The sequence below is a fragment of the Mastomys coucha genome, unplaced genomic scaffold (assembly GCF_008632895.1).
Source record: "Mastomys coucha isolate ucsf_1 unplaced genomic scaffold, UCSF_Mcou_1 pScaffold9, whole genome shotgun sequence".
In the NCBI taxonomy this organism is placed as follows: domain Eukaryota; kingdom Metazoa; phylum Chordata; class Mammalia; order Rodentia; family Muridae; genus Mastomys; species Mastomys coucha.
In genome coordinates, this window is record NW_022196915.1 from 51,439,317 (window position 1) to 51,465,608 (window position 26,292).

The 26,292-nt window shown below is 43.8% G+C and overlaps 1 protein-coding gene and 1 non-coding gene across 6 annotated transcripts in view; both read left to right on the plus strand.

The window, feature by feature from the left end:
• Positions 1-26,292, plus strand: part of Kif13b (kinesin family member 13B) — a 169,918-nt gene that overhangs the window by 108,953 nt on the left and 34,673 nt on the right. For all 5 annotated transcript variants that reach the window (XM_031362706.1, XM_031362709.1, XM_031362710.1 and 2 more), the window contains 14 exons: positions 1,109-1,271; positions 2,641-2,787; positions 4,107-4,256; positions 4,568-4,696; positions 10,157-10,327; positions 10,937-11,094; positions 13,349-13,481; positions 15,632-15,778; positions 16,344-16,373; positions 17,974-18,073; positions 18,772-18,898; positions 19,580-19,635; positions 21,734-21,855; positions 23,639-23,815. In XM_031362706.1, the coding sequence (XP_031218566.1) occupies positions 1,109-1,271; positions 2,641-2,787; positions 4,107-4,256; positions 4,568-4,696; positions 10,157-10,327; positions 10,937-11,094; positions 13,349-13,481; positions 15,632-15,778; positions 16,344-16,373; positions 17,974-18,073; positions 18,772-18,898; positions 19,580-19,635; positions 21,734-21,855; positions 23,639-23,815 (1,810 nt within the window). The remainder of the gene's footprint in view (positions 1-1,108; positions 1,272-2,640; positions 2,788-4,106; positions 4,257-4,567; positions 4,697-10,156; positions 10,328-10,936; positions 11,095-13,348; positions 13,482-15,631; positions 15,779-16,343; positions 16,374-17,973; positions 18,074-18,771; positions 18,899-19,579; positions 19,636-21,733; positions 21,856-23,638; positions 23,816-26,292) is intronic.
• On the plus strand, positions 6,601-6,734 carry LOC116085486. Its single transcript, XR_004116590.1, has one exon. It is a non-coding gene; the product is annotated as a small nucleolar RNA SNORA36 family (small nucleolar RNA).

The window sequence follows — 26,292 nt, forward strand, 5'->3', positions numbered from 1 at the left end:
GGAATTCACTTTGTAGACCAGGCTGGCCTCAGACTCAGAGATCTGCCTGCCTCTGCCTCCCTAGTGCTGGGATTAAAAACGTGTGCCACCACCATCCAGCTCACATCATTCAGGTTTCTTTAAAGTTTTAAAGAAATTTTGCCCGTGTTATCTGCATTTGTGATGCATGCCCCTAATCCCATCACTCAGGAGGCTGAGGCAGGCAGATCTCTGCAAATTCAAGACCACCTAGGTCAGTCAGGGCTACATAGAGAGAACCTGTCTCAAGAAAACCACCACCAACAAAATCCCATGTTAGATACTGCCCATTTTCAATCTGTGTGGCCTTTGTTTTTGTTTGTTTGTTTGTTTGTTTGTTTGTTTGTGTTTTTCATTTTTTTGTTTTTTTCAAGACAGGGTTTCTCTGTGTAGCCCTGGCTGTCCTAGAACTCACTTTGTAGACCAGGCTGGCCTCAAACTTAGAAATCCGCCTGCATCTGCCTCCCAAGTGCTGGGATAAAAGGCGTGCACCACCACTGCCTGGCTGGCCTTTGGCTTTGAATAAAGACTACTTTACCACTGTATCATGCTTTAGATTCTGAAGGTTGGTAGATTTTTTTTTTTTTTAAAGGGGGAGACAAAGTTGATACCTGGACTGATAAGGTGAGGTAGGTACAGCATGATGCTAACATGATGCAGAGTACCAGCTTGATTTCTTATGGTCTAATTAGCATGGCACTAAATGCCGCCTCCCACAGTTGGAGAGTGCAGCACTAACCTCCTGTTACTCCGATCTGCATACAGGCATCATCCCTGTCTGCTGGAGACTGACAGGCATGTAGAGTCTGCAGTCCTACCATGAGGATCTTGACTTGATCAGGATGCTTTGTGTTTCATATGCAGTTGAGTTTGCAGAGCCCTGCACCTACCTGTGGCCCTATGCAAGGAATGCTGTGCTTGTGTGTGGCATGGTCCAGAGACCAGTGTGTGCATGGGGAGGTGTCAGTATCCTGTTCCTGTCTGCAGAAGAGAGTTGTGAATGAGCTGATTGTGACCATGCTCTCCATATGCTGTTTTGTGTGTGATTGCTACCTGCCTCTACCAGTCCTGTTTTTATTTTATCTTAAAGAGAAGCAACATTGAATAACAGCTTGATGAGGCTGAGGGAGCAGATCGTAAAGGCCAACCTGCTGGTTCGGGAAGCTAGTTACATTGCAGAAGAGTTGGATAAAAGAACTGAGTATAAAGTGACCCTCCAGATTCCAGCCTCCAGTCTGGATGCCAATAGGAAGGTGAGGAGGTATCTGCTAGCCCAGAGACTGTACTGGGCTCTACCCTCGTTACTGGGTTAGTAGGCCACTTCCTTCTGTTTTCTGAGTTGTATGTGTCTCTGTGTGTATATGCTTGTGTGTGTCTATTAGCTGCTAGGCATGCACTCCTTGCTCCTTTTGGGCCAATCCTTTCTTCATACCTGCTTTTTGTTGTTATTTGAGACAAGGCTTCAAATTCAAGGCAGTCTTTCTGCCCCAAGCCTCCCAAGTTCTGGGAGTACAGGTATGAGCTACCACACCTTGGATTTTTGAATTACAATTTATTATAATTTAGGCTGGCCCTGAACTCCCTATCCTCCTGCCTCAGCCCCCAGATTGAAGTATCATAAGTATTTCTACCACACTGGAAGCATCACTGGTCTAGAAAGAGTGCTGCAGTGGCAATTAGCACATATGCCGTCTTATACTGGCCCAGCCTTATTGTCTGTCCTTTTAGTCGTTTGGAGGAGCAAACTTATGACATGCTTTGCCCTCAGATGAGTGACTGGGGCACCCTAGATAATTTACTTTTGAAAACATTCTATGTGGCTACTCTTTAAAGTTTACTTTTTTGTTTGTTTGTTTGTTTGTTTGTTTGTTGTTTTTGCCCTGGCTGTCCTGGAACTTACTCTGTAGACCAGGCTGACCTTGAACTCAGAAATCCACCTGTCTCTGCCTCCCAAGTGCTGGGATTAAAGGCGTGCACCACCACTGCCCAGCTAAGTTTACTTTTTTTTAAAGGTGTATTTTCTTATGTATTCAAGTGCTTTGTCTGTATATATGCCTGCAGGCCAGAAAAAGGCATCAGATTGTAAGCTGCCATGTGTGTGCTAGGAATTGAACCTAGGACCTCTGGAAGAGCAGCCAGTGCTCTTAACCACTGAGCCATCTCTCCAACCCAAAGTTTACTTTCTTAGCATTAAGATTTTATTCATTTAAACAAACAAAAAAGTCACCAGTTTGGGGAATGGCAGGATAGCTCATTGGGTAAAAGGTGCCTGCCACTGAGCTTGACAATCTGAGTTTGATCCACATGTTGGAAGGAGAATGCCAGCCAGTTCCTGCAAGATGACCTCTGACCTTCATGTGTGCTGTGGTGTGAAAGGATTACATGCCTAGCACACAGGGGGGTGGTGGCGGAATATATAGTAAAACCCCACACTTTTGAAAAAGTGATACACTCCTGTAATTCCAGCCTTTAGGAAGTAGAGGCAGCAAAGAACAGAGGAAGAAGGTCAGGAGATTGAGGCTAGCCTGGGCTACATGAGATCCTGTTTCAAAAGAAAGAAAAAGGAGAAGGCTTTATAATTCTCTCAGCTAACTCTGCCTTGTTGACATCGCCTGTCTGCAGCGAGGCTCTGTCCTCAGTGAACCTGCCATCCAGGTGAGAAGAAAAGGGAAAGGAAAGCAGATTTGGTCTTTGGAAAAGCTGGAGAACAGGCTTTTGGATATGAGAGATCTCTACCAGGAGTGGAAGGAATGTGAAGAAGACAGCCCGGTAAGCTGCTGAAGAATCGCTTCCCAGGTAGTCTGAGAAGGAGCCACACCATATCTGCCTAGCTCTGGGGACACTGAATGCTTGTCCAAGATTGTTGTTCTAGTTTTAAAGTAAAATTTCTGTTAGTCCTTAAGTTGTTGAGCTAAGTGAGTAGTTTAGTAGTTGGTCATGTGCATATTTTCGTTTGTATCTCTTCTTCTCTTTAGATTCTAGCAGAATTTCCCCTTTCCATCTGTCAGTGAGTGCGTTTGTCTCAGGTTGCTCTGGGGTTCTCTTTGAGGTAGGGACCAGGCCTTCTCAGCACACTGCAGACAGTTACTCTGCAGTCAATGGGTTCACATTCATTAGTGCACCCTGGTATTTGCACTGCTAGGAAAGTCTCTGAAGGCATTGTGATCCCAGAGTAAGTGCCCAGCTCTGTCCTAGTGCTGCTCCTCAGCTGCCAGGTTTCCTTGTTTCGGTCAGCCGTGTAGTTAGTTGTATGTGCTTAAAACAGAAACACAGTATTTTGTTTTAGTCTACAAGTTTCTTTTGAGAGAAGGTCTCCCTGTAGCCCAGCTTGCTTTTGAACTCAGGCTCTTCCTGCCTCAGCCTCCTGGGAGGGATCTTGGTAGACTACTACCACAGCCTGCTACCTGTACCAGTGTTTTCAATCCTGTTGGGCTTGTTTCCACATGGAGTTGCTTTCTTTCTTAGCCTTTTATTTTATTTATTTATTTTTAGACTATCAGCAATAGAAATGGCTTTTTATGGTTAGATGATATTTTTTGCCTAAATTCGTAATTTTCTTCAGTATTCCTCTCCTACTTTGACTTTGAGATAGATATAAAAATGAATGCCAAAAAAGTCCAGCTGTTGCTGTTGCTGCCCTAATTTGCAGTACTGCATTTAGCAACTCAGTAGGATCTTCTTGCCTAGAAGATCAGTGAAAAGGTTAGTGCTCTCAGCAGCTTCTTCTCAGTCACTGAGGCAGGAGAATCTGTGAATTCAAGACAACCATGGTTTGTATAGTGATTTCCAGATTAACCAATGTAGTGAGATCCAGTCTCAAAAAAAAAAAAAAAAAAGTAGGATATAATGGTAAAGGTTGTTGGTCAAATGAATTTATTCATTTTATGAGATTTTGTTTTGTTTTGTTTTTTCGAGACAGGGTTTCTCTGTATAGCTCTGGCTATCCTGGAACTCACTCTGTAGACCAGGCTGGCCTTGAACTTAGAAATCCGCCTGCCTCTGCCTCACAAGTGCTGGGTTTAAAGGCATGCGCCACCACCGTCCAGCCTTTTTTTCTTTTGAATTTGTATGTTTGGAATCTCTTTTAGGTTATCCGGTCATACTTCAAGCGTGCCGACCCATTCTATGATGAGCAGGAAAATCATAGTCTCATCGGTGTGGCCAATGTCTTCCTGGAGACCCTGTTTTATGACGTGAAGTTACAGTATGCTGTGCCGATCATCAACCAGAAGGGAGAGGTTGGCTATCACTGCCTCAGTCAGCAGACAGTGCAGGGAAGAGTGAGGGGTGCTGAAAGGACACTTGTTAATACCTTTGTTTTTTAATCAGTCCCGACTAGTGATAAGTATTTGTTTTATGAGCATCCTGTGTTTCCATGGGGCTATAAGGAGGGCTTTCCTGTTTTACTCAGATTGCAAAGCAGCTGTTAGAAACTCACCCTTTAGTGTCTCACACATTGTTACCCTCTGGCTTTATCAAGGAAGACAGGTCCTGGCAGGCAGAAAGAACTCAACCCAGAAACCAGTGTTTGCTTTGCTTCCTTCTTCAGGTGGCAGGCCGATTGCACGTGGAGGTGATGCGGCTCAGTGGGGCCATTGGGGAGAGGATTGCAGGAGGAGATGATCCCACAGATGTCAGCTCTGACAAGGAAGCCCAGGAGAACAGGCTGGTCTGCATGGTAAGCCAAAGACCTCTTCTAGAAAGAGCCCAGGGTGGCCATCAGTGAGATTGTAGGCTATGCAATAAACTCATTTTCAACAACTTATAAATGTCTGTTTTCAGAGAAGTCTTTTAGTGTTCAGTGTTTTAGGGACTGTGTCTTGACATACTTCTGGAAAGATTCACTCAGCACTTCCAGTGCTTTCTCTCTGTGGCCTTGGACCAGTCACCTCTTTTCTCTGCCACTCAGCAGTCAGGGTGAGTGAGCTGCCTACCTGTCCAGCCCATAGGAATTTCTATTACCAGAGCTCTTCACTTCTGCTGAAGATCAGTGTTTGCATCTCAGTGGTCCTGTCCCTTAGCTGTTTCATTTTCACCTGGCCCAGCTTCTCTGTACCTCCTGGTTAGTCAGTGCCTTTGCATGTGCCATTCAAGCCAAACAGTTTCCAGTCCTTTCTGTGTAGTTTTCCTGTGCACGTTGTTCCTGGCAAACCATGGGTGTTATGTCGAAAACCTATGTCAGGCACCAGGGTAGAGATGAAAGTGTCAGGTTCCTGCTGTCCAGTAGGACAGTGGGTATGAGCAGAAGCCTTTAGTGTATGATCCATTGCTGTGACATGGCAGGTGCCAGATGCCCAGTGTACAGAGAAACTGTGAATTCAGATGGTAGGTTCTGAGGGAGATTGAGGAGTATTCTGGGAGAGTGAGGCTGTAAGAAAGGGTATCAGGTAGCATCAGATTTACAGGTACTGTGGTGTTTCCTGGGTGAATAGTATGCAGGGTTTCATGCTTCCTGGCACCTGCTCCCTCCGCCCTCTTTATGGTGCAGTTCTTGTCTGAATCACCAGGCGCCCCCTAGTGGGCCAGTGCTGCTAGTGCTTCAGAATCCTGACAGGATTTGGTGACAAAATCAGCAAGTCTGTAGTATTTAAAGGAGGTGATTAAAAGATCTGTGAAGAAGCAAGCCTAGGTCAGCTCTTGGTTCTAAATTCACTCTAGGTCAAGCTTCTTCCTCAGTAAGTTTTTCTATAGTTGAGGTTGTTGAAAGGAGTAAGTTAGCACTTAGCTATAAGAAGTGGGAAGCTAGTGCTGCTGAGAGCTGAGCTGCTTTCTACAACTGTCTGCATGATGAGGGGGCCTGAAGTGCTCTGAGACATGAGCTCCTGCGGTGGGAGGGGTCAGTTCTTAACTCACTAACAGTCTCACTTTTACTCATTTGTACTTGGTTTCACAACCTCTTCCTCGAGGTCATGTGCTCACTTACCAGAGTTTGAGATATAAGCTTTCTGGCTCTGTGTGGCCATTTCTGAGATGACAGGCAGTGATTTCATCTCTGGGAGATCAGCTCTCACAGTGTAAAATATGCCTGGCAGTGGTGGCATACAGCCTTATCCTAGGATTAGGGAGGCAGAGGCCAGTGGATCTCAAGAGTTTGGAGCCAGCCTGGTCTACAGAGTGAGTTTTAAGGCAGCCAGAGCTATGTGGAGAAATCCTGTCTTAAAAAATAAGAAGAATGGAAGTTAGTCACTGAAAAAAAAATATGTATCTGAGATAACATGGCTATTTTAAAATAACAAAATATGTTAAGATTTAATGGAAAATACAAAACATGAAAGCAGTAAGGAAAGTGGTCCTTCCCTGCCCACCTGCTCCAGTGTCCAGCAGCCCAGCATGGCTCAGTCATTCACTTCATGCTGCCCCACCCCAAACCCTACCCCCAGGAGTAGCTTGATGCCATTCTAGCATCATACTCCATTCAAAAGTAGCATGTGTTTTCAAAATAGTGGGTACTTTAATAAAAAAAAAAAAAGAGGTTCATCTGGGCGTGGTGATCCAAGCCCTTGATCCCAGCACTGGAGGCAGAAGCAGGTAGATGTCTGTGGTTTCTAGGGCAGCCTGGGCTATACAGAGAAACCCTGTCTTCCCCAGAGTATTGAGTTCAGTTCAGGGCAACTTCCCTGTTCTGTTAATTAAACTTTGGGACATTGAAAGTGGCTGAGAAAAAAATGATTGAATAGAGAGTATTACTCTATTCATATACTTCCTAGCCTACACACACACACACACACACACACACACACACACACGCACAATGTGTGTGTATGTGAGAGAGGCCCTGTTGTCTTGAAAACCAAAGAAATAAAAAAATAGAAAAAAAGTCAATCAAAATAGTAATTCCTTAAGGCCATAAACTGTGCAGTCAACTTTCTTGTTTTTTTTTATTTTTTTTTTGTTCGTTTGTTTGTTTTTTTTCTTTTCGAGACAGGGTTTCTCTGTCTAGTCCTGGCTGTCCTGGAACTCAGAAATCCGCCTGCCTCTGCCTCCCAAGTGCTGGGATTAAAGGCGTGCGCCGGCATGCATTAAACTTACTTCTTAAGTGCCTTTAGTGGCACTACCCACGTTTCTTTTATCTCCAAATTCTCTACTCTCTCACCTTGAAATCTGCTTGTAGCGCCTGTGTTGTCCTGTTGCTCTGTTTATGTCATTGCATGGTATGCTCAGAGCACTAGACTCAGAGTGGCAGTAGCAAGGCATAATGCACCATAGAGTAGGAAAGCAAGAGTGTGATAAAGGTGGTGGTGTGTTTTTATTTCAAAAGTACTGGTTTTTAAAGTTTCTTTATGTCATAATGAACTCTTAGATTTAATATGTGTGTCTTTGAATCCTGGATATTCATTACTTGTATCAAAGCTCCAATGTTCCTAAATTTGAGTGGTGGTAGTCTCTGCTGTTGGCCCTGTAGACATGATAGGTTTTGGATACAGTAGACATTTTGCCTCATCTTGCCTACATTTCCTTTTCTGGACCCAGAATCCACCATTTCTTAAGAAGCAGTGTTTATGTAAGTTGGATATACTTCTTAGTGGCCAAGCCCTAGCTGTAGGGGCTCATGGTGTAAAAAGACAAGGGCAGATAAGACATCACATCGAGAGAAGCTCTTGTGGGAAGTCAAATGTGGGGACAGTCTCGGTCCCATGAGTGAGGAGATGACTGGCTGTACAGACATCTGCATTTGTTTTCCCAAAATGAAAGAGTATGCCTGTATTTCTGTTTTCAGAAACGTTGCATTGAAAGCTCCAGGTGTCATCGATTCTTGCCAGTTCACTTTGGCTGTTTCATGTTGAGCTGCAAGTTGAATGCTATCCTGACACCTTGTGGCGATTTCAATTTTTATAGTAAAATGTTAAACAACAACAATAAAAAAAAAACCAACCAAACCAAAACAACAACAAAAGGAAACCAGTCTATGTGCTTGGTATATTTCCTCATTCCTGGTCTTCATTCCTGGCAGTCTCAACCCTCAGGAGCTCCTGTAGAGGGCAGGTCAGCACATCTGACCTCTTGTTCATTCCAGCCTTAGAGTGAGGCTCATTTCTGGAGGAGCTAACTGCTTTCAGATGGAATTCTATCACAAATCGCCTTCGTGGTATGTCTGCTCAGCAGCACCCCGCCCAGCCGACATTCATCTCGGTGCTTTCAATACTGAGGCCTCACCTCTGTAAGGGCAGACATAAATCTCTGCCTGCAGAAAGCTAAGCTTAAGCCTTTCATTTACACCACATATAGGCTAAGTGGTGAGGATCCTTTTCTATCTGTGTAACGCCAGGATCATCCCTCACAGCACGTTGCCTCATTTAAGGTATATAATAAATATTTTAAACATATAGAGAGTCTGAAATTTTTTCCTGGAAAGTGTCTCCTAGAATACTATAATGGTCAGGTTGATATGGAGAGAGAAAACACATCAGCCTGTCAGAGCCTAGCTGCATTGGTGGTTCAAGCTTGTTGATGTAACAGGAAGAAATGACATAAAATGGTCATTGTTGACCTGTTTTGTCTATGTTATACAGGAAACCTGTTTTTCATGATTTTGTGTCCTCAGAGTCCCTTAATGTCACATTTCAAGTTGAGGTTGTGTAACTGTGAGAACATCATATGGTCCAGTTTATTCTTACTAAATTTATTTACTAGATACAAAGTGACTCAGATGACTTAGGAGAAGCGAGCAGCTGGAAAGTGCTAACTTATGACCAGCTCAGTTGTGTGAACATCCTCCTGGTCACACTAGATGACCCAGGTTAAAAGTGAATCTTGCCCCTCAAATATCCAGGTGAGAAGTGAGTCTTCCCACTTTAAATGATTAAGGGGAAAAATCCCTTACAGGTATACCCAGCCATTTGGGCTTTAGTTAGTTCCAAATGCAGTCAAGATGACAACCAGGAGTAGCCAGCACACATACCATTAGAATGTAGTATAACTAAAAATTCTAAGATTTACTTCTTAACTCTGTGGTTTCAACACCATCACAAGCTACCACAGAAACTCCAAATTGAGATCCAGATGCTGCTGCCAAAAGTATGAAAAATATTTGGCTGCTTTGAGATCTGGTATGGGCAGCTGGAGGCATGGCTCAGTGGTTAAGAGCATTTGCTGCTCTTCCAGAGGACCTTGTTTCTGTTTCCACCAGCTACTTATACCAGCTCACAACTGCTTGTTACTCCAGCTCCAAGGAGTTCGAGGCCCTCTTCTGAGAGCACCTTCCTACACATTACATTCACTTATACAGACACAGACGGTGGTGTGTGTGTGTGTGTGTGTGTGTGTGTGTGTGTGTGTGTTGGGCTGGAGAGATGGCTGAGAGTGGTTAAGAGTACTTGCTGTTCTTTAAAGGACTGCAGGGAAGTTCCTAGCACCCATGGCAGGTAGCTCATGACTTCCTGTTACTCCAGCAGGGGATCAGATACTTTTTTTTTGGACTTCACAAGAACTTGCACTCACATGAATACACCCACACACAGTACACACATCCGTGTAACTAATAAAAATAATAAAAATCTTTTTAAAAAGGGTTCTGATGCAGACGTTTTCTCTGGGCATGTGCTTGTGGCCATACTTTGTAATCAGAGACTCTAGGCTCCTCTCCTCCAGAGCTTCCTTTGAGTGTTTGCTGGCATTCTTCAGGGAGAGGGTATCAGGGTAAGTGTAGAAAACAGAAGCTCTGTGGTCTTGACCTCCTCCACATGCCCATAGAAATTCACAATAGGAGTAAAATAAAAACATGTTTGTAGCACACAGCGTTTCTGTTTCAGAGCTTCTCCTTATACTTACCTCATGGTAGAGTAAGTGCCTGTCTTCTGAAGGTTTGCTGCTTATTTATTCAGACATGGCTTTGTGCTTTGCTCATTGTGCTGAATGGCTTTGTGCTTTCCTTATGAAATGCTGGATGATGTTGATTTCCAGAACCCTCTTCTGCAGTATTGATGATGATATCCTACATTCTAACAAACTAGGATTCAGATGCTCTTGTCAGCTTACCCAGAATCCACCCTGGTATCTGATTGTTGTATCCTAGTCTTGGGCCCACACTGAATGAGTTATGCCTCACATAGCTGAATGGTTTTGACAGAGTCAGGGGAGGACCTGAGTTAAGTACTCCTTGAGGCCTGCTGATCGAGACTGGAGTCTTCTTTCCTTTCAGGTTAAAATACTTCAAGCCACAGGGTTGCCACAGCATCTGTGCCACTTTGTCTTCTGCAAATATGACTTCTGGGATCAGCAGGAACCAGTGACTGTTGCCCCTGAAGTGGATACGTCTTCGTCTCCCACCAGCAAGGAGCCACAGTGTATGGTTGTGTTCGATCATTGCAGCGTGAGTTCTTTTCAGTTTGCCTTGGTGTTCAAGTTATTCATGTAAACACAGCTAAAGATCGAGTGCTGTGTCTTGGTTGGTTGTGCCAGTGCTCAGCTGGCGTGTTCTCTAGTCCCAGACCAGAGTGTTAGTTCATTCAGCATGTCCAGGCAAGAGTTAACATCTCTTCAAAGAAAAACAAGTTTATGTACATGTATGTATGAGCACTCTTCTCCATAGGAAGTTTGTTTCATAAAAAGGTTAAAAAACTAATGTTTTAGTGAAAATGAAGGTAGTAATGAGGTCAGAGACCACCCTGCTGGGCACCCCATGTTCTGCCATGTTTGTTGGTTACTCTTTCAGTTGGTCCTGACCTGTTATTATTAATGATGATGTTTTTGTGTGCTGAATAAAACTAAAAGTAGTGACTATCACTTTGCCTTTGGCTGGATACTATCAGAGCTTGGACTGACTTTTGCTGCTTTTGACCCATAACGAAACTGTTCAATGACCATCTATTCTATGAGGAAAGCATGCCACTGTTTCTGTCTTTCCTTCCTGGTATTATTAAGGATGTGATACCTGGCCAAGCAAGTATGTGCTGCTCTGTAATGTGTTGTTGTATTTCAGGAGTTCAGTGCTAACATCACAGAGGACTTCATTGAATATCTCACAGAAGGAGCCCTGGCCATTGAAGTATATGGACATAAAATGAATGATCCCCGGAAAAACCCAGCCCTGTGGGATTTGGGGATCATCCAAGCAAAAACAAGGAGTCTTCGGGACAGGTAAATCTTTTAAAATTAATTAAATCATTAGTTAATTTTTAGTTTATCAATGCTCTGTCTGCATGTACACCTGCATGCCAGAAGAGGGAATCAGATCCCTTCACAGACAGACAGCCTTGAGCCACCATTGGGTTGCTTGGAATTGAATGCAGGACCTCTAGAAGAGAGCAGTCAGTGCTCTTAACCACTGAGGCATTTCACCATACCTGACAGGTGAATTTTTGATATCCATTGGATTCCCGTTTCTAGCTTTAAAAATACTACTGGAGATGACCATCATTTATTTTCAAATTATTTTGCTTTCCCTTGTATATATGTGATATGCACATGTGTGCATACATATTTTCATGTGTGGGTGTGTGCTAGTGCCTGTGGGAGTCAAATTGACATGGTATGTTTTCCTCAATCACTCTTCACCTTATTTATTGAGGCACAAGCCCCTCATTCAAACTCAGAGCTCACTTAGTAGGTCTAGTCTGGTTAGCTAGCTTGCTCTGGGGGTTCTGTGTCTGCATGCTTAGAGCTGTAATTATAGGCAGGCATTGATCCATCCAGCAGTTATGTGTGTTCTAGACTCTAGTGGGTCCTCATGCTTGTGCAGCAAGCACTTTAACTATTGAATCATGACCATTTTATGAATCATTGGTTACCTTTTCCCAAGCATCACCACTCTAGGGTAGTAGTCTACCAGTAAAATTTCCTTAGAGCACTGAGCTTTATAAAACAGTAGAAAAAAGCATGTGGGCATTTAAGAACCAACAGTGAAATGAAGTTCAGGAGAAAGGCCATTTACCATAGTGAGTTTTGTGTGAGTAGCCAGCCATGGAGAGATGGATGGCAATCTGCATTAGCATTCATGTTGACACTGTCTCTAGTTCACAGGTGTTTCTTGTTGGTTGCGTGTTTGATTTTGTGCTGCTGATGTTGGAACCCAGGGCCTCTCGAATGTTAGACAAGTGCTGCACGGTTCTGCATCCCTAGCCCTTTCCAGTGTTGAGTGCCATCACTGATGGGAAAAGGAAGCTCATTTGATGGCATAAGCATAAGCAATTTCAAAGGGAATGACTCAGAGGTGATGTTTGCTGCCATCTAATTATAGATGAGAACCAGATTTTCTCTTTTAGTAAATCCTAAATTAGAAGATGAGGTTTTTTTTCTTAATTTTCTTATTGATCTGAGAGCACATCCTTGCCAAGTCATGGATGACACCTTCCTATGGGAAGACCATCCTGTGTTTGGCTTCTGTATACTGACTAGAGTATTTAAATCATTGGGTAACCATTTTCAAATGTATTTGTCATGATACCCCCTTCCCCCATGAGTGTTCTCTCTCTCTGTCTCTGTCTCTCTCTTTCTGTGTGTGTGTGTGTGTGTGTGTGTGTGTATACACAGATGCATGCATGTTTATGTGGGGTTGAACTCTGAGCCATTGTTCTAATCCCACATTGTAATTTTCTAAACAAAATAAAAGTACAAGTGAGGTATAGCTCAGTGGCAGAGCATTTGCTTATTAGCACGTGAAGGCCACCTGAATTTAGTTCTCAAAACTGGAAATGAAAGAAAGACAAAGAACCATCCTGGGTTGATGCTGTCAGTTTGTCTTTCCGTTCAGATTATTTGTCATTATGTTCTGTACATTTCTTTCTGATCTAAAGATAATTTCACTGGGCTTCTTTGTTTACAGTCATTCTCACTGTTAAGAATGGAGGGTCCTAAGCTGTCCGTATTGAAGTAGAGAGGCATGGTTTGGGGGCTGGGGAGGTAACTCAGTCGACAGGGTGCTTACCTAGCATGCATGAAGCCCTGGGTTTGGTTCACAGTATTGCATAAATTAAGTATGTTGGCATACACTTGGAATTTCAGAAGGAGGCAGGAGTATTGAAAGTTAAAGCGTACCTTTGACTGTATAGTGAGTTTGAGCCCAAGCTGGTATATATGAAACCCTGCCTAAAAAAAGAAGTATAATTTCTTTTTTTAAATAGTTTTTAGGCTTTATTGGAGAGAGAGAGAAAGAGACAGAGACAGAGACAGAGACAGAGAGACAGACAGAGAGAGAAAGAGAGAGAGGGGAGAGAGAGAGGGGGGAGAGGGAGAGAGAGAAGAGATAAAAGAGTAGAGGGCAGTCATGGCCATGTGGAGAGAAGGGGAAGGGGAGAGAGGGAACAAGAGGTGAGAGTAAAGACAAGAGCAAGAAGTTAAGAATTAGAGGTTAAGAGCAAAGTATAATTTCCTAAGACCTGCATATATTTCCTAGGTGGAGTGAAGTCACCAGAAAGTTGGAATTCTGGGTTCAGATCTTGGAACAGAATGAGAATGGTGATTACTGTCCTGTGGAAGTAATTGCTGCAAAAGATGTCCCAACAGGAGGGATCTTCCAGCTCCGACAGGTACCAACATTGTGATGTCATAGTAAATTTCTCTATACTAGATGGCTTATTCTGCATTCTTTTGAACAGAATTTTGATAATAATGATGACAAAATATGAAGTGGTCAAGCCTATTTCTTTGAAATAGTTAAATGTATTGACATTTATTTATCTATTGAGTATGTTTGTGGATAGGTGTCACTGTGCACATGTAGAAATCAGAGGATGGCTTGTTAGACTTGGTTTTCTCTTTTCCTTCAATATATAGTCCTGGGGTTTGAAATCAGGGTGTTAGGTGATGGAGGCAAGGTCCTTTACATAGCCATCTCCCTGGCACCTTTCTAGGTTTTCATTTTCATTTTCAATCCCATTTCTTACATAAAAATTGGTTCTTATGTTATGTGCATTTTCTTCTATTGTCAAAAGTCTTACTAGTTAATGATGTTTTAAAAGTAGTCTCTAAAAGGGTTAAAAATAAGCCCTTTGAAAAATATTTATGTGTCTATATATGTATGAGTTTGTATGCCACAGGATGCAGTGCAGATCAAAGGACAATTTGGAAAAGTGGGTTCTCTCTGCTGTTTGGGCCTTGAGAATTGAACTCAGGCCGGGCAGTGGTGGCGCATGCCTTTAATCCCACCACTTGGGAGGCAGAGGCAGGCGGATTTCTGAGTTCGAGGCCAGCCTGGTCTACAGAGTGAGTTCCAGGACAGCCAGAGCTATATAGAGAAACCTTGTCTCAAAAAAACCAAAAAAAAAAAAAAAAAAAAGAGAGAATTGAACTCAGGTCATAGGCTTGAAGCAAGAACCTTTACTAGCTGAGCCTTTTTGTTGGGTTGAAAACAAGAAGTATTCAAGGGAAACTTAGAATTGAAGAGTGGGACTTAAGGCCGACACATTCACACACACACACCACACACACACATACACAAACAAAAATAATAAGTCTTTAAAAACTCATATTATTATAATTGCTTATATAAAATTATTTTTATAATTGCTTAAATAAAAAATGCCTCTGCCTCCCTAGTGCTGAGATTAAAGGTTTGCATTACCACTGCCTGGAAGTTCTTATCTTTAAAACAAGACTGAATGCCAACTTTGGTACCCTGTGCTTTAATGTACGTAAGCTGCAAGTGTTTTTCTGCACCAGTTGCTTAGTGGCAGGTACAGGCTAGGTGACTTTTCTGCAGCTTACTGTCAACTGGATGTTTTAATGTCAGTTGTACCTGAGACCCTTGATGCATCACACTTTTAACAGTTGTTTGCATTCCACATTCGATGTAGGTCTAATCATTTTGTTCTTCACCGCACTTCAGAGAACTTACTTATCCATGTACTTGTTGAATTGATGGGGGAGAGGTTGTTTACCTTTTGAAGTTACCTAGCCCTAGAACAAGCTTGACCAGTTTAAATTCCTGTCCCACAGGATTGATACGGTTTCATAAACCTTGATCTCTGTTGAAAGTAATTTCTAGCTTAGCAAGTTGAAATAAAAGTTACCTTGTCTGAAAGTTGATCTTTTTCAGTCTAGGTCTCCTTAGGTAACCCCAGAACTCTATATAGTCCAGGATAGCTTAGAACTCTATGCAGCCCAGGATAACTTCAAACAGAGAGATCTCCCTGCCCATATCTGGAGTGCTAAAGTTACAATGTGAACAACCACACCTGGCTCAGTTGAATGTTTTTTATTAGACACTGTTTGCATTTCCTTTGCTTGTAAGTTTTCATTTACCTGGGTTTCTGTCGTATACCAGAGCCAGCATTTGCCAGGCTGAGCCAGGAGGATTGCCTTGAATTCAAAATTAGGCCAGTTTAAGTAGTGAGTATTACATCAGCTGAAGCTACATAGCAAGCCCCTATCGTCATTAAAACACATTTTCTTTTAGCTTCTTATTTAGGAATTATAAAAGATATGCTCATTTTGTTTTCTATCTGTTTGAAGGAAAATATATTTTCTTGACTAGGTTAGAATTTATGCTTTAGTACTTAACAGTTATGAGACAGATAATGTCTTTAAAGCCAATTGCATTTTTCTGTGTCAGCCTGTAGGGGTCTCTCTAAACCAGAGTTTTGAAACTCAGGAAGCTGATTTTTTTTTCTTGTGTGTGTGTGTGTGTGTGTGTGTGTGTGTGTGTGTGTGTTTATGTTCCCAAATCTCTGTGCTGTAGGGCCAGTCTCGGCGAGTTCAAGTTGAAGTGAAGTCTGTGCAGGAGTCAGGAACTTTACCACTGATGGAAGAGTACATATTGTCAGTTGGCATTGGGTGTGTGAAAGTTAGACCACTCAGGTCTCCTAAGATCCACGAGAACGTCCATGTAAGTTTCTGGGCCTGCTCTGTGCTTTTTGAAGGCAACAGCAGAACAGAATCTTTTGAGACATTGCTGTCCCTACCATTGGTGCCTCCTTCAGGGCCCTGCCTTGACAAGAGCCCCTTCCTTGTACTAGGCTGTTACTATGTGTTGTCCTGGTGTGTGGTGAACTGAGAGTTAAAACCTCTCAACCTGGCAAACCACCAAGCCTAGCAGTGATTAACTTCCCCCATGGCCCACCCCTTTAAAGAACCCCCCACTGGCTGGTAAAGACTCTTTGCCAGCAGGTGTTTGATTTCCCCTGGAGTAGGGGGTGGTAAGCCCAGCAGGGAGAGCATTGTACTGACTCTGAAAAGGTCAGGGGAGCCTCTTCACTCCCCTAGAAGCTCCTAGTCTTACCAGCTTCCTGACACAGGAGGGCTGGTGAGGCTGAATAGGAGGCCAAGGTGGGATGTATCAATTAGACAAGAAGACAGGAACTGTGGGACAGGATTGTGGTTGTGGACTGAGGCCTGATTTGTGGGTAAATAATTGTGTTTTTGGTTCTACATAATATGCTGTTTTCTTTTAGGAGGAAGAGGAGGACATGGACAGCTACCAGGTAATTGAGCACCTGTTGGCCTCATCAAATCAGCTTGATTCAAGTACTTAATTACACAGGCCAGGATCTTTCTGCACTGCTACTTGATAATTAAACACTTCTGCTTTTCCCAAAAGTCAAACAAAGTATGGAATGCTGTGTATTCTAGGGGGTTCATGGGCTAGGATTAGGAAGCCCTGTGACAAAGTCCTTTCCAAGTCAGGGACACTGCATTGTCCTTTTTACAAAGCCACCTCCCATCTGCCTTGCTTGGGCTCCCCTTGAGCTGAGTCACCCATGAGAGGAGGGGATATATGGGTATGTGGGCGTACACGCATCAATTTCTGTGTCTTACATGTGTGAGACCAGGTCACCCTGAATGCCCCTTCCTTAAGTTGTCCAATAGTTTTGGAGGTTTTGTGCCCCCTGTTGTTTCTTTTCTTAATGTGCCAGATTTTGTTTATATCTGTGAAGTTGCATCTTGTCAGCATTTAGGACTGCCCAGGCTCTTTGGAGCCTGATTATGTCATCTGCTGTAGTCACTATCCTGGCTTTGCATCATCCTAATTTGATAGAAATGTCTGCCTTCCTATAAGTCACTGATTAAAAAAAGGGGGGGGCAAGAAAAAAACCTCACCATATCAGCTGGGTTGAACTCAGAGTATGAACTCAGAGAATGGAGTCTTCTTTTAAATAGACATTATCCCATTCATCTCTGCTTTCTGGATGTGGTATTTGAGCCCTCTGTGATTGCACTTAGAGGAGATGCACAGCACGTTTCTCCATCTTGTCCACAGGAATGTCATAGGCTATTTGGTTAAGTGCCCTGTTGAAATCCAGACACTTGACATCTGCAGCATTCCTCTGAACCACCAGCCCCCTAACCATGTTACTAAAGGAAATGAGGTCAGGTTGGCATGCTGGCAGGTGTTGACTGGTGGGGTTCAGTCTGTCAGTAACAACCCCTGTTGTCTCACCACTGCTGGCTCCCAAATATGCCCAAGGAGTAGAAGCATGTGCTGTTGGAGGTGGCTAGAAACTTGAAAGATTATTTCTGGTAGTTCTGAGGGGTAAACATTTGAAGCTTGTTAAGTACAGTTTGTGTTTCTTGTCTAGCCAGGAAACCTCACAGAAGATGTTGTTTCTCATGGGTAGAGTTAAGCAAGTGCAAAGAGAACCATTTCTTAAGTGCCAGTCCACTCTAGAGTCCACTAATGCTACCTGCTCTGGGAGGTGTGATCTGAGTCATAGGGTAGAGTCACTTGGCCTTTCCTGCTGGGCTGGCCCAGAGCTCAAGTGGGAGACTGCTTGCTTTGCGTTCAGTTTTCATGTCCTGGCTATGCTGGGCATGGTGACAGAAGCCTGTGATCATCCAGCACTCTTAGGTGGAAACAGAAACTCATGAGGTGGAAGGTCATTTTTAGCTTCACAGTGAATGAGTTCCAGGCCAGTCTAGATTTTATGAGACATTGTATTTAAAAAAGAAAAGAAGAAAAAAAGGCAGTTGTTGCATGTGGCTTATGTCTTGGCGTTAGGAGAGTGAGGTTAATTTGGGGAATGTCTAGTTTAAGCATGTTGCCTGGATATTGCATTGAATGTTGCTTCCTCTGTCTTCTTCCAGGATAGAGATTTAGAGCGGCTTCGTAGAAAATGGCTCAATGCATTAACCAAACGTCAAGAATACTTGGATCAACAACTGCAGAAGCTCGTCAGCAAACATGGTAGGAAGAAAAATTGGACCTTTCCCTCCCCAAAGCAGTGCAGTGGAGTGTCGGGAGCCCTCATGTGACCAGCTGAGGGCCCAATGAATATGGTGGTTTGAATCGACCAGGCATAGCCTTCCAGAAGGACACTTAACTTATTTGGTTGTAATGATATCTTCTTGTACCTCCTTCTTGGGACAGGGCACAGACATACATGTAGGCAAGCCATTTATACACATTAAAAACGAACTGGGAGAAAGGTGCAGATGTTTCTTGTTGGAGGTACTGGGAACTTAGAAGCTGAGCCAGACTATCAGGCCCTGCAGCAGAGGTCTGTGAGCTGTAAGAAGCCTCTGCAAGTTCTCACTGACCCAGAGAGAGCCTGTTTACTAAAGACACTATGGAAACAGGCTGGAGAAATGGGTATAAGAACAGAGGCCTTGGGTTCAGTCTCAGTTCTCACTTGATGGAACTCAACAGTTTGTGACTCATGTTCTGGCCTCTGAGGACTCCTACATGCATGTATACTCACTCTATCCACACATCTTTCATGGTCTCTCTCTCTCTCTCTCTTGCTCTCTCCTGTTCCCTCCCTCCCTCCCTCTGCTGCATGCACATATACTCATGCAGTACCCCCTGCCATGCACTAAATCTGTCTAAATGTGGGAGCAGCAAGTGGAATTGATAGACCTATAACCCTAACTCTACTCTTCTAGACAAAACTGAGGATGATGCTGACCGAGAGGCACAGCTTCTGGAGATGCGGCTGACGCTCACAGAGGAAAGAAATGCAGTGATGGTGCCCTCCGCTGGGAGTGGCATTCCGGGGGCACCAGCAGAATGGTAAGGTCCTACAGTATGTCTTCTGAAACCCCCAGGGATAACCAGGCACCTCACTTCCCACTTGTGTTTTGCAGTGCTACAGTTAATGAATGGATGGTTTATAATGAGAACAGAGATGTTGAAAGACTGTTAAGTTATTTTCATGACTTGGATATGATTATGGCTTGGAACTGTTTTATTAAATAATATTATTATTGGCCAAGGTAATTAGGATTTCTGAGAACTTAAATCAATATTTAGTACCACTGCACTTAGCATTAAAAAATAGTTAATATGTTAATTACTTGGATCATTTGTTCCCTTAAAAGAATGTTAGGTCATTATGCAGTTAGAAAACTGCATCTCAACCAGTTTTTGGTTTTGGTGCTTAAGCTGTGCTGTCAGCAAATGTTCTCTGACACTTGACTGGAATTAAAGATAGCAAGTTAAACCGCAAGGATCCCTTAAGTCTGTCATTTGGCAAGAGAGCAAGCTTTAGACAGGCTGCTGGTGAACTGGTGAGTGAGTGTAAGAGTGAGCTCCCATGGCCCAGCACTGGACGGCTCCTGCAGTCCATCACCAGCCTCGTCACATTGTCTTAGAGGGACATCACTGCTCAGGCCATTGTCCCCAAGGGCACATGTGATCCTGAGGGACTGCTGTGTCTCGGATACCGTACCTAACCTGTCCTTCGTGTTTTAGGACCCCAGTGCCTGGGATGGAGACCCACATTCCTGTTATATTTCTTGACTTAAATGGTAAGTTAGAGGAAGCTTCCAGACGCTTACCTTGAGAAAGCAGTGACAGGGTAATTCTTTATACATCTAGCCAATCGTGTTTCTGGTTGTAGTCACCCTGATTTAGGCTCAGTGCTCTGTGTGTGGTATTCTGATACTGGACAAGGACTGTCAATCTCAGTATCAATCTTGCTGTGTTGTGCAACCCCCAACCTTTTCTCTCACTTCTGCCCATCTCTTTCCATCCCTTGGACCTCACACATGCTAGACAAGTGTGCTGCTAGTGAGCTGCAGCCCAGCAGAGCAGCTCTGGCTGTGGTGCTCACATCTCCATGTGGCAGCCCTGCTTCTCTGAGGGAACTTTGTTTCCCTACCAATTTAGGGTATTTCTCCACACTGATATATGTTCGACTTCAGTGCTCTGAAGAAAATGTCAATCTGGAAAGGACCAACAACTGGGGATACTATGTTTTCTTAGCATTATTTAGTGACTTTCTCATCTTTTTTTCTGACTTCCTGTGAACTTAACCTTACTTGCTTATTTTTCTTTTTACATAACTGTTGTTTTTCCCCAACCCCCGCACACCCATTCCACCAGTCTCTGTCTATAGGAGGGAAAATAGAAAATGCAAAGGTAGGTTAAGGGAGCTAAAAATAAGAAGTCAGCAGTTAGGCTCCATGAAACACCTGCAGAAGTGTGTATTAACACAAACTTCCCTAAATAGAGAAGCCTGGGTGTCCTCAGTGGTTCCCTTCACTGAGTGGAAGTGTGCTAGGATGCCTGAGCGGTCCAGCATCCGGTGCCCCTGAGGGCTCCCTGGGGGCTCACATGTGCACAGGTTAGAGAGACATGGGGCACCCACACTGGCTGTCCATCCTAGGAGATCAGAGTTGTTTCAGAACTGTCCCAGGATACTGTCTACCTTCTGCTCTTGAGCCTCGGAGGCTGAGACGCTCTGGTCTACTCTATTGCTGGGCTTCCTGGGCAGCTGAAAGGCAGGCCTCCAAGGATTGGGGGAGGATTGAAGTTCAGGAAGATTTCTTAGTTGTGCATTTGTTTTCTTCCCCAGTTAGGATGCCTTTGTAAGCACACGAAGTCCTGGATGTTAACATGCCATTTTCATATGTACATGTATTATGCTTTCCTTATCTGTACCCTCTCACCTATTCTCCTGTCTCTGCTGTATCCCTTTCATGGGTCCCTCTCTTCATCCAAGTCATCCTCCTGCAGTCACGCCATATAGATAGGTAGGCAGATGAATAGACAGATCTAGATGTTCAAATGAGAGAAAATGTAGCATTTGTGTGTTTCTCCCCGCTACTGTCTTTTTCTCCTCTTCCTCCCTCCCGTTAGACAATTCTTGCCCCTTGCCCATGGTTTTTCCCTTTTACTTTTATACTGTTATGGGGAAGAGATATATGTCTTGTCTTAGACTTATTTCACCTAACATGATGATCTCTTGATCCATTAATTTTCTTGGAAATGAGAAAAAGTCATTCTTCCTTATGGCTGAATAAAAGTCCATTGTGTAAATATACCACATTAGCCTGGGAATTTGATGAGACAGTCAGAACTTTGTTCAGCACTCCACATTAGTGGTCTACACAAGCATACCTACTTTGCTTTGTAGACACAAGCCTAAGGTAGATGGGGCACTGGGAGGTCAGGCTGGGGGCCGAGTGACCACAGGGCCCTGTGCAGTTGCCAGGGCCATTAGCCAGTCTGCACTGTTGTTAGGCTTAACTGTGAGGAATTGCTCTCGATTTCTTCGTGTTTCTTAAGTGCACTAAAGGGTGGGGAGAGTGGGCTGTGATCCCATCATTACCATTTATGAGCAGACCTCTCATAACCTCTTAGGTATCTTGGCTTTGTTTGCCTTCCATGTAAAATATGACACACAGGGAGCGGCTTGCGTAATTTCTTGAAGCACTTTCTGGCTTTTGGATCTGTGAACTATTAAATGGTTATTATCAGTGTCATGTGAGATTGCAGGGCAGAAAGCAAGTGAAGTTTGAAGCAGAAGAATTTTAATAATAAGTGCGTTGGTTCAGCCAGCAGGGGTGGGAGGAGGGGTGTCCTTGAAAACAGCCTGGTGTTAAGTGAAAGCTCTGCTTTCAGCCGATGATTTCAGCTCTCAGGATAACCTCGATGACCCAGAAGCTGGATGGGATGCTACCCTGACTGGCGAAGAGGAAGAGGAGTTCTTTGAGCTGCCGATTGTGAAACAATACGATGGAGAGGTAAGTCAGCATACCCCTGGAGAGCAGATAAAGAGTTTAGATGTCAACAAGAGAGTGGCCTCCACAGTATAAGGGAAAACTCTATCAGTACTTAGAGTGAAGCTTGACCCTCACACTCAGTTCCCTCTACCTTCTCCCTTCTTTTCTTGGTGAGGGACCCATGCCAGTGTAGACAGCATCCACTGACTGTGGCTGTGCTCTGTTCCCAACCCTGAGTGGAAGAGAGGTGGCTGTTGATTGCTCTGAAATACAGAGCTCCAGGCTGGAAGGACATTGACTTTGGTATTTGCTCTGCAGTTTCTTCATAAGAACTTTTTTTATTACAGGGCCTCACTGTGTAGCTCTGGCTGGCTTAGAACTGCCTAGGTAGAATAGACTGACCTCAGACTCACAGAGATCTACTACCTTAGCTTCCCAATGCCAGGGTTAAAGGTATGGAACACCATATCTGACTGAAGAGTTCTTTAAGAGAAGAAAAAGAAAGGCCTAGGCCGGGGCGGTTGTGGTGCATGCCTTTAGTCTCAGCACTTGGGAGGCAGAGGCAGGCAGATTTCTGAGTTTGAGGCCAGCCTGGTCTACAGAGTGAGTTCCAGGACAGCCTGGGCTACACAGAGAAACCCTGTCTTGAAAAACAAAACAAACAGCAAACAAAGAATAAAAACAGAAACCAATGATATGCTGGGCGGGAGGCAGAGGCAGGTGGATTTCTGAGTTTGAGGCCAGCCTGGTCTACAGAGTGAGTTCCAAGACAGCCAAGGCTAGAAACTCTGTCTCGAAAAAAGAAAAAAAGAAAAAAAAAAAAAAAAAAGGCCTAGTGGTACACATCTATAGTGCTGGCATTTGGGAGACTGAGGCATGAGAATCATGAATTCAAAGTCAGCATGAGCTACATAATGAGGTCTTGTCTTAGAATTTTTTTTTAAAAAAAAAAGAGGGCTAGAGAGATGGCACTGATTTCTCTTCCTGAGGTCCTGAGTTCAATTCCCAGCAATCACATAGGTAGCTCGCAACCATCTGTAATGGGATCCAATTGCCTCTTCTGGTGTGTCTGAAGATAGCTATGGTGTACTCATATAAATAAAATAAATAAATCTTTTAAAAAAATATTTATTTATTTATTTATTTATTTATTTATTTATTTATTTAATGTAAGTACACTGTAGCTGTTTTCAGACACACCTGAAGAGGGCATCTGATCTCATTACAGATGGTTATGAGCCACCATGTAGTTGCTGGGATTTGAACTCAGGACCTCTGGAAGAGCAGTCAGAGTGCTCTTAACCGCTAAGCCAGCTCTCTAGCTCTCGCACTTAATTGAGAGCTTGCTTACAGTTTTGGCGGATTAGCCCATGATCATCATGGTGGGGAGTGTGGCAGTAGGCAGACAGGCAGGGTGCTGGAACAGGAGCTGAGAGCTCACATCATGATCCAGGATGGGACGGAGAGAGGGAGAGGGAGATAGGGAAAGAGGATGAACTAACATCCGAAGCTGGACCCACATGTCCAACAAGGCCACACCTCCTGATTCTTTCTAAACAGTCCACTAACTAGGAACCAAATACTCAAATATATGAGCCTATAGAAGCCATCCCAGTACACGAGCATTTAAGTACCAGTACAGGTACTATGCCAAATACTTTGCAACCTCACATGACAGCAGCCACTCGCTCACATCCTGTCAACACAGCAGGGCAGTTCTTGAAAGGGAAAGCTACATGGCCTTCTCAAGAGAGCTCTGTAGCCTTGGAGAAGAAAGTGAAGTGCTGCCTCACCTTCTCTGCAGGTGAAGGCTGAGGCCTCCTGGGACTCTGCAGTGCACAGCTGTCTTCAGCTCAGTAAAGGCACACCTGCTGACGAGCGAGTGTTCCTCATTCTGCGGGTGACAGTCCAGCTCAGCCATCCTGCCGACATGCAGCTGGTCCTGCGCAAGAGGATTTGTGTCCATGTTCATGGGCGCCAGGTGAGGCTGACTGTGCCATTCACACGAGAGTTCTTTCCAGACATGGTCTGTGGAACTCTGAGCCTCCCTTTCTCAGGTGCCTGTCACTGTCCTTTACCATGCTGTCAGTCTGAAAACACACATTGTGTTCTCACAGGACAGAGGGGGAGTCACAAAGGAGCCCGGCCATGGGGAGTTCAGTGGCTTTGCTCCTTTGTGCTCTTCTGAATCAAGCCGCTTGAGGAGGTTCCTGATTGGTCAGTTGTGGGGTCTGTTGTTAGACTGGGAGTACTAACAACACTGCCTTTTTTAGAAGCTTTTGATTCTCAGTTTGACTTTGGTTGTAAAACATTGAATAGTTGCAATATTCATTAATTAATTCATTAATAAAGCATTGAATATTGCAATAGTGTGGGTCTTTATGTTTTTATTTTTAATTTTTTAGTACAGCTGTATTTTATTTTATCATTTATATTTCTATCTAATCTATCAATCTATCTATCTATCTATCTATCTATCTATCTATCTATCTATCTCCTCTTCTTCCTGAAACAAGGTTTCTCTTACAGCTTTGCATGTCCTGGAACTCAGTCAGTAGAACCAGGCTGGCCTTGAACTCAGAGACCCTCCCTCTACTCTAATGCTATTACTAAGGTGTGCACCACCACTGCACTCCTCAGTGTGGGTCTTCAAAGAGTCAAAGCCTATTTGCATTTCAAAGAACCTGAGTGGGCCACCTTTTATTATGTGGTGTGCTGGGTGAGATAGCATCCTGCCAACAGAGCTGTGAGGAAGAGCCTTGCAAAGGAGGGCAGCTTTGAGCTGGCACTTTATACAGTGCTGGGCAGGCAGGGGAATAGGTGGCTGTGCCCTAATGAAGAGATAGTAAGGGAGGGAGGAACCCTGACACATGGAGTTTTCTAGAAATTCTCTAGGTAAGAGTTTAAGCACTGTGTTATTGGATTTGGAAATGTGAGGGTTTGGAAGGTGGGTTCTGGGGCTCCTCATTCAATCTGTCACCTCCCTTTTGTGGAACATTTGAACAGACAGACACAGATGGAAATAAATCTTCTCATTGGGAAGAACACAGTCATGCAACGTTGACAGACTCCAAGATGTCATCTCCATCCCTAAAAATTAATCTTTAGTTCTAAATGTCACATTGATGCCAATCTCTGAAACGAAGACTGGCGTAATGCTGTTAAAATCACAACTCCTTAGCTCTCTGGTCCAACATCAATAAAATTGAGGTCAGGGGTTAGCTGTAGAGTATTTGTGTGTCTCCTATTCACTCCTTCTGTGCCCCTCTTCTGGGAAGTCTGAAGGGATGGAGAGAGGCCTGCTGCTCAGGAGAGCTTCATGAAGAGTGAGTTTCTATTTTTGTCACCTATCCTGGCCACCTGACCTGCAGCATTCCCAGTAGACAGGGCACAGTGTGGAGGAACCATTTCTCTTCTGTCTTTGAATTTTGAGTAGGAGAAACATGTTATTCCATTTCTTCCTGGTTGGAGTGATTTGATGGAAGTACTTAAACCATGCCACTTCTCCCAGTGTCAGATAATTCATTCCTTTAAATTGCTTCTTCATATAGCACAGTAACAAACACCTGGCAGGCAGCATCATTAGTTCATGCAGAGAGTAAACATCATCAGGTGGCACTGCCCTCTACCACCCATGAGAAGCCATGGCTATCCCTGGACCATTTGCCTTGCTGTTTTGAGTGCTACAAGGCATGGTTGAGGCCCTGAAAAGATGGAGGAAGTGGATGACCTGTTTCTATTCTGAGTGGCTCTGTTTGGGAGTTGTGGGGGGAGGGCTTGTGTTGGGGGAGGGTCAGAGGTCAACCGCAGGTATCAGTCCTCAGGTGTTCTGAGAGACTCTTTTAAAAATGGGAAATAAGTCATTATTAGATAGGATTATAAAATTACGTGTTTTTAGCACCAGCTGATTTTCTTTTTTTCCTTTATGTTTTTGCATGCTTCTGCCTCACCTTTTGCCTCGTGGCTGTTCACTGTTCTCTCTCCTTATCTTTATTCAATTGTATTCCGCCCTCATGGCTGCTCTTTTCAACCTCTGCAGAATGTTCAATCTTAGAAGCCTCTCCAAATGAGTCATCTATGCATTAATTCAACAGTTCAATTCCTAACTGTGCAAAGAGCGCAGTCAGCATAAACAATGACCAGGCACTCTTAAATCATCCTTCATAACGATCTTGCTTTGGTCAAGAATTTAATGCCTGAACTTGTCAATATTCATGGTACCAGCTGTCTGTCGTGCTGGAGGAGGAAAGTGTAAGCGTCACCAGTCCTTGCTTCCATCTTACTTAGAAGGTCATTTGGTTGGATCTTCTGTCTTCTGAGTTTATTCTGAAGCCCGGAGGCAGCTTCTAGATCCCAGGTCTCACATCTCCCTAATCAGGTGCAGGACCAAAGGCACATTATAGGTACCAGTCCATTGGTTCTGTGCTTAAGTGAAGGAGCTATGCCTGGTGCTAGGGA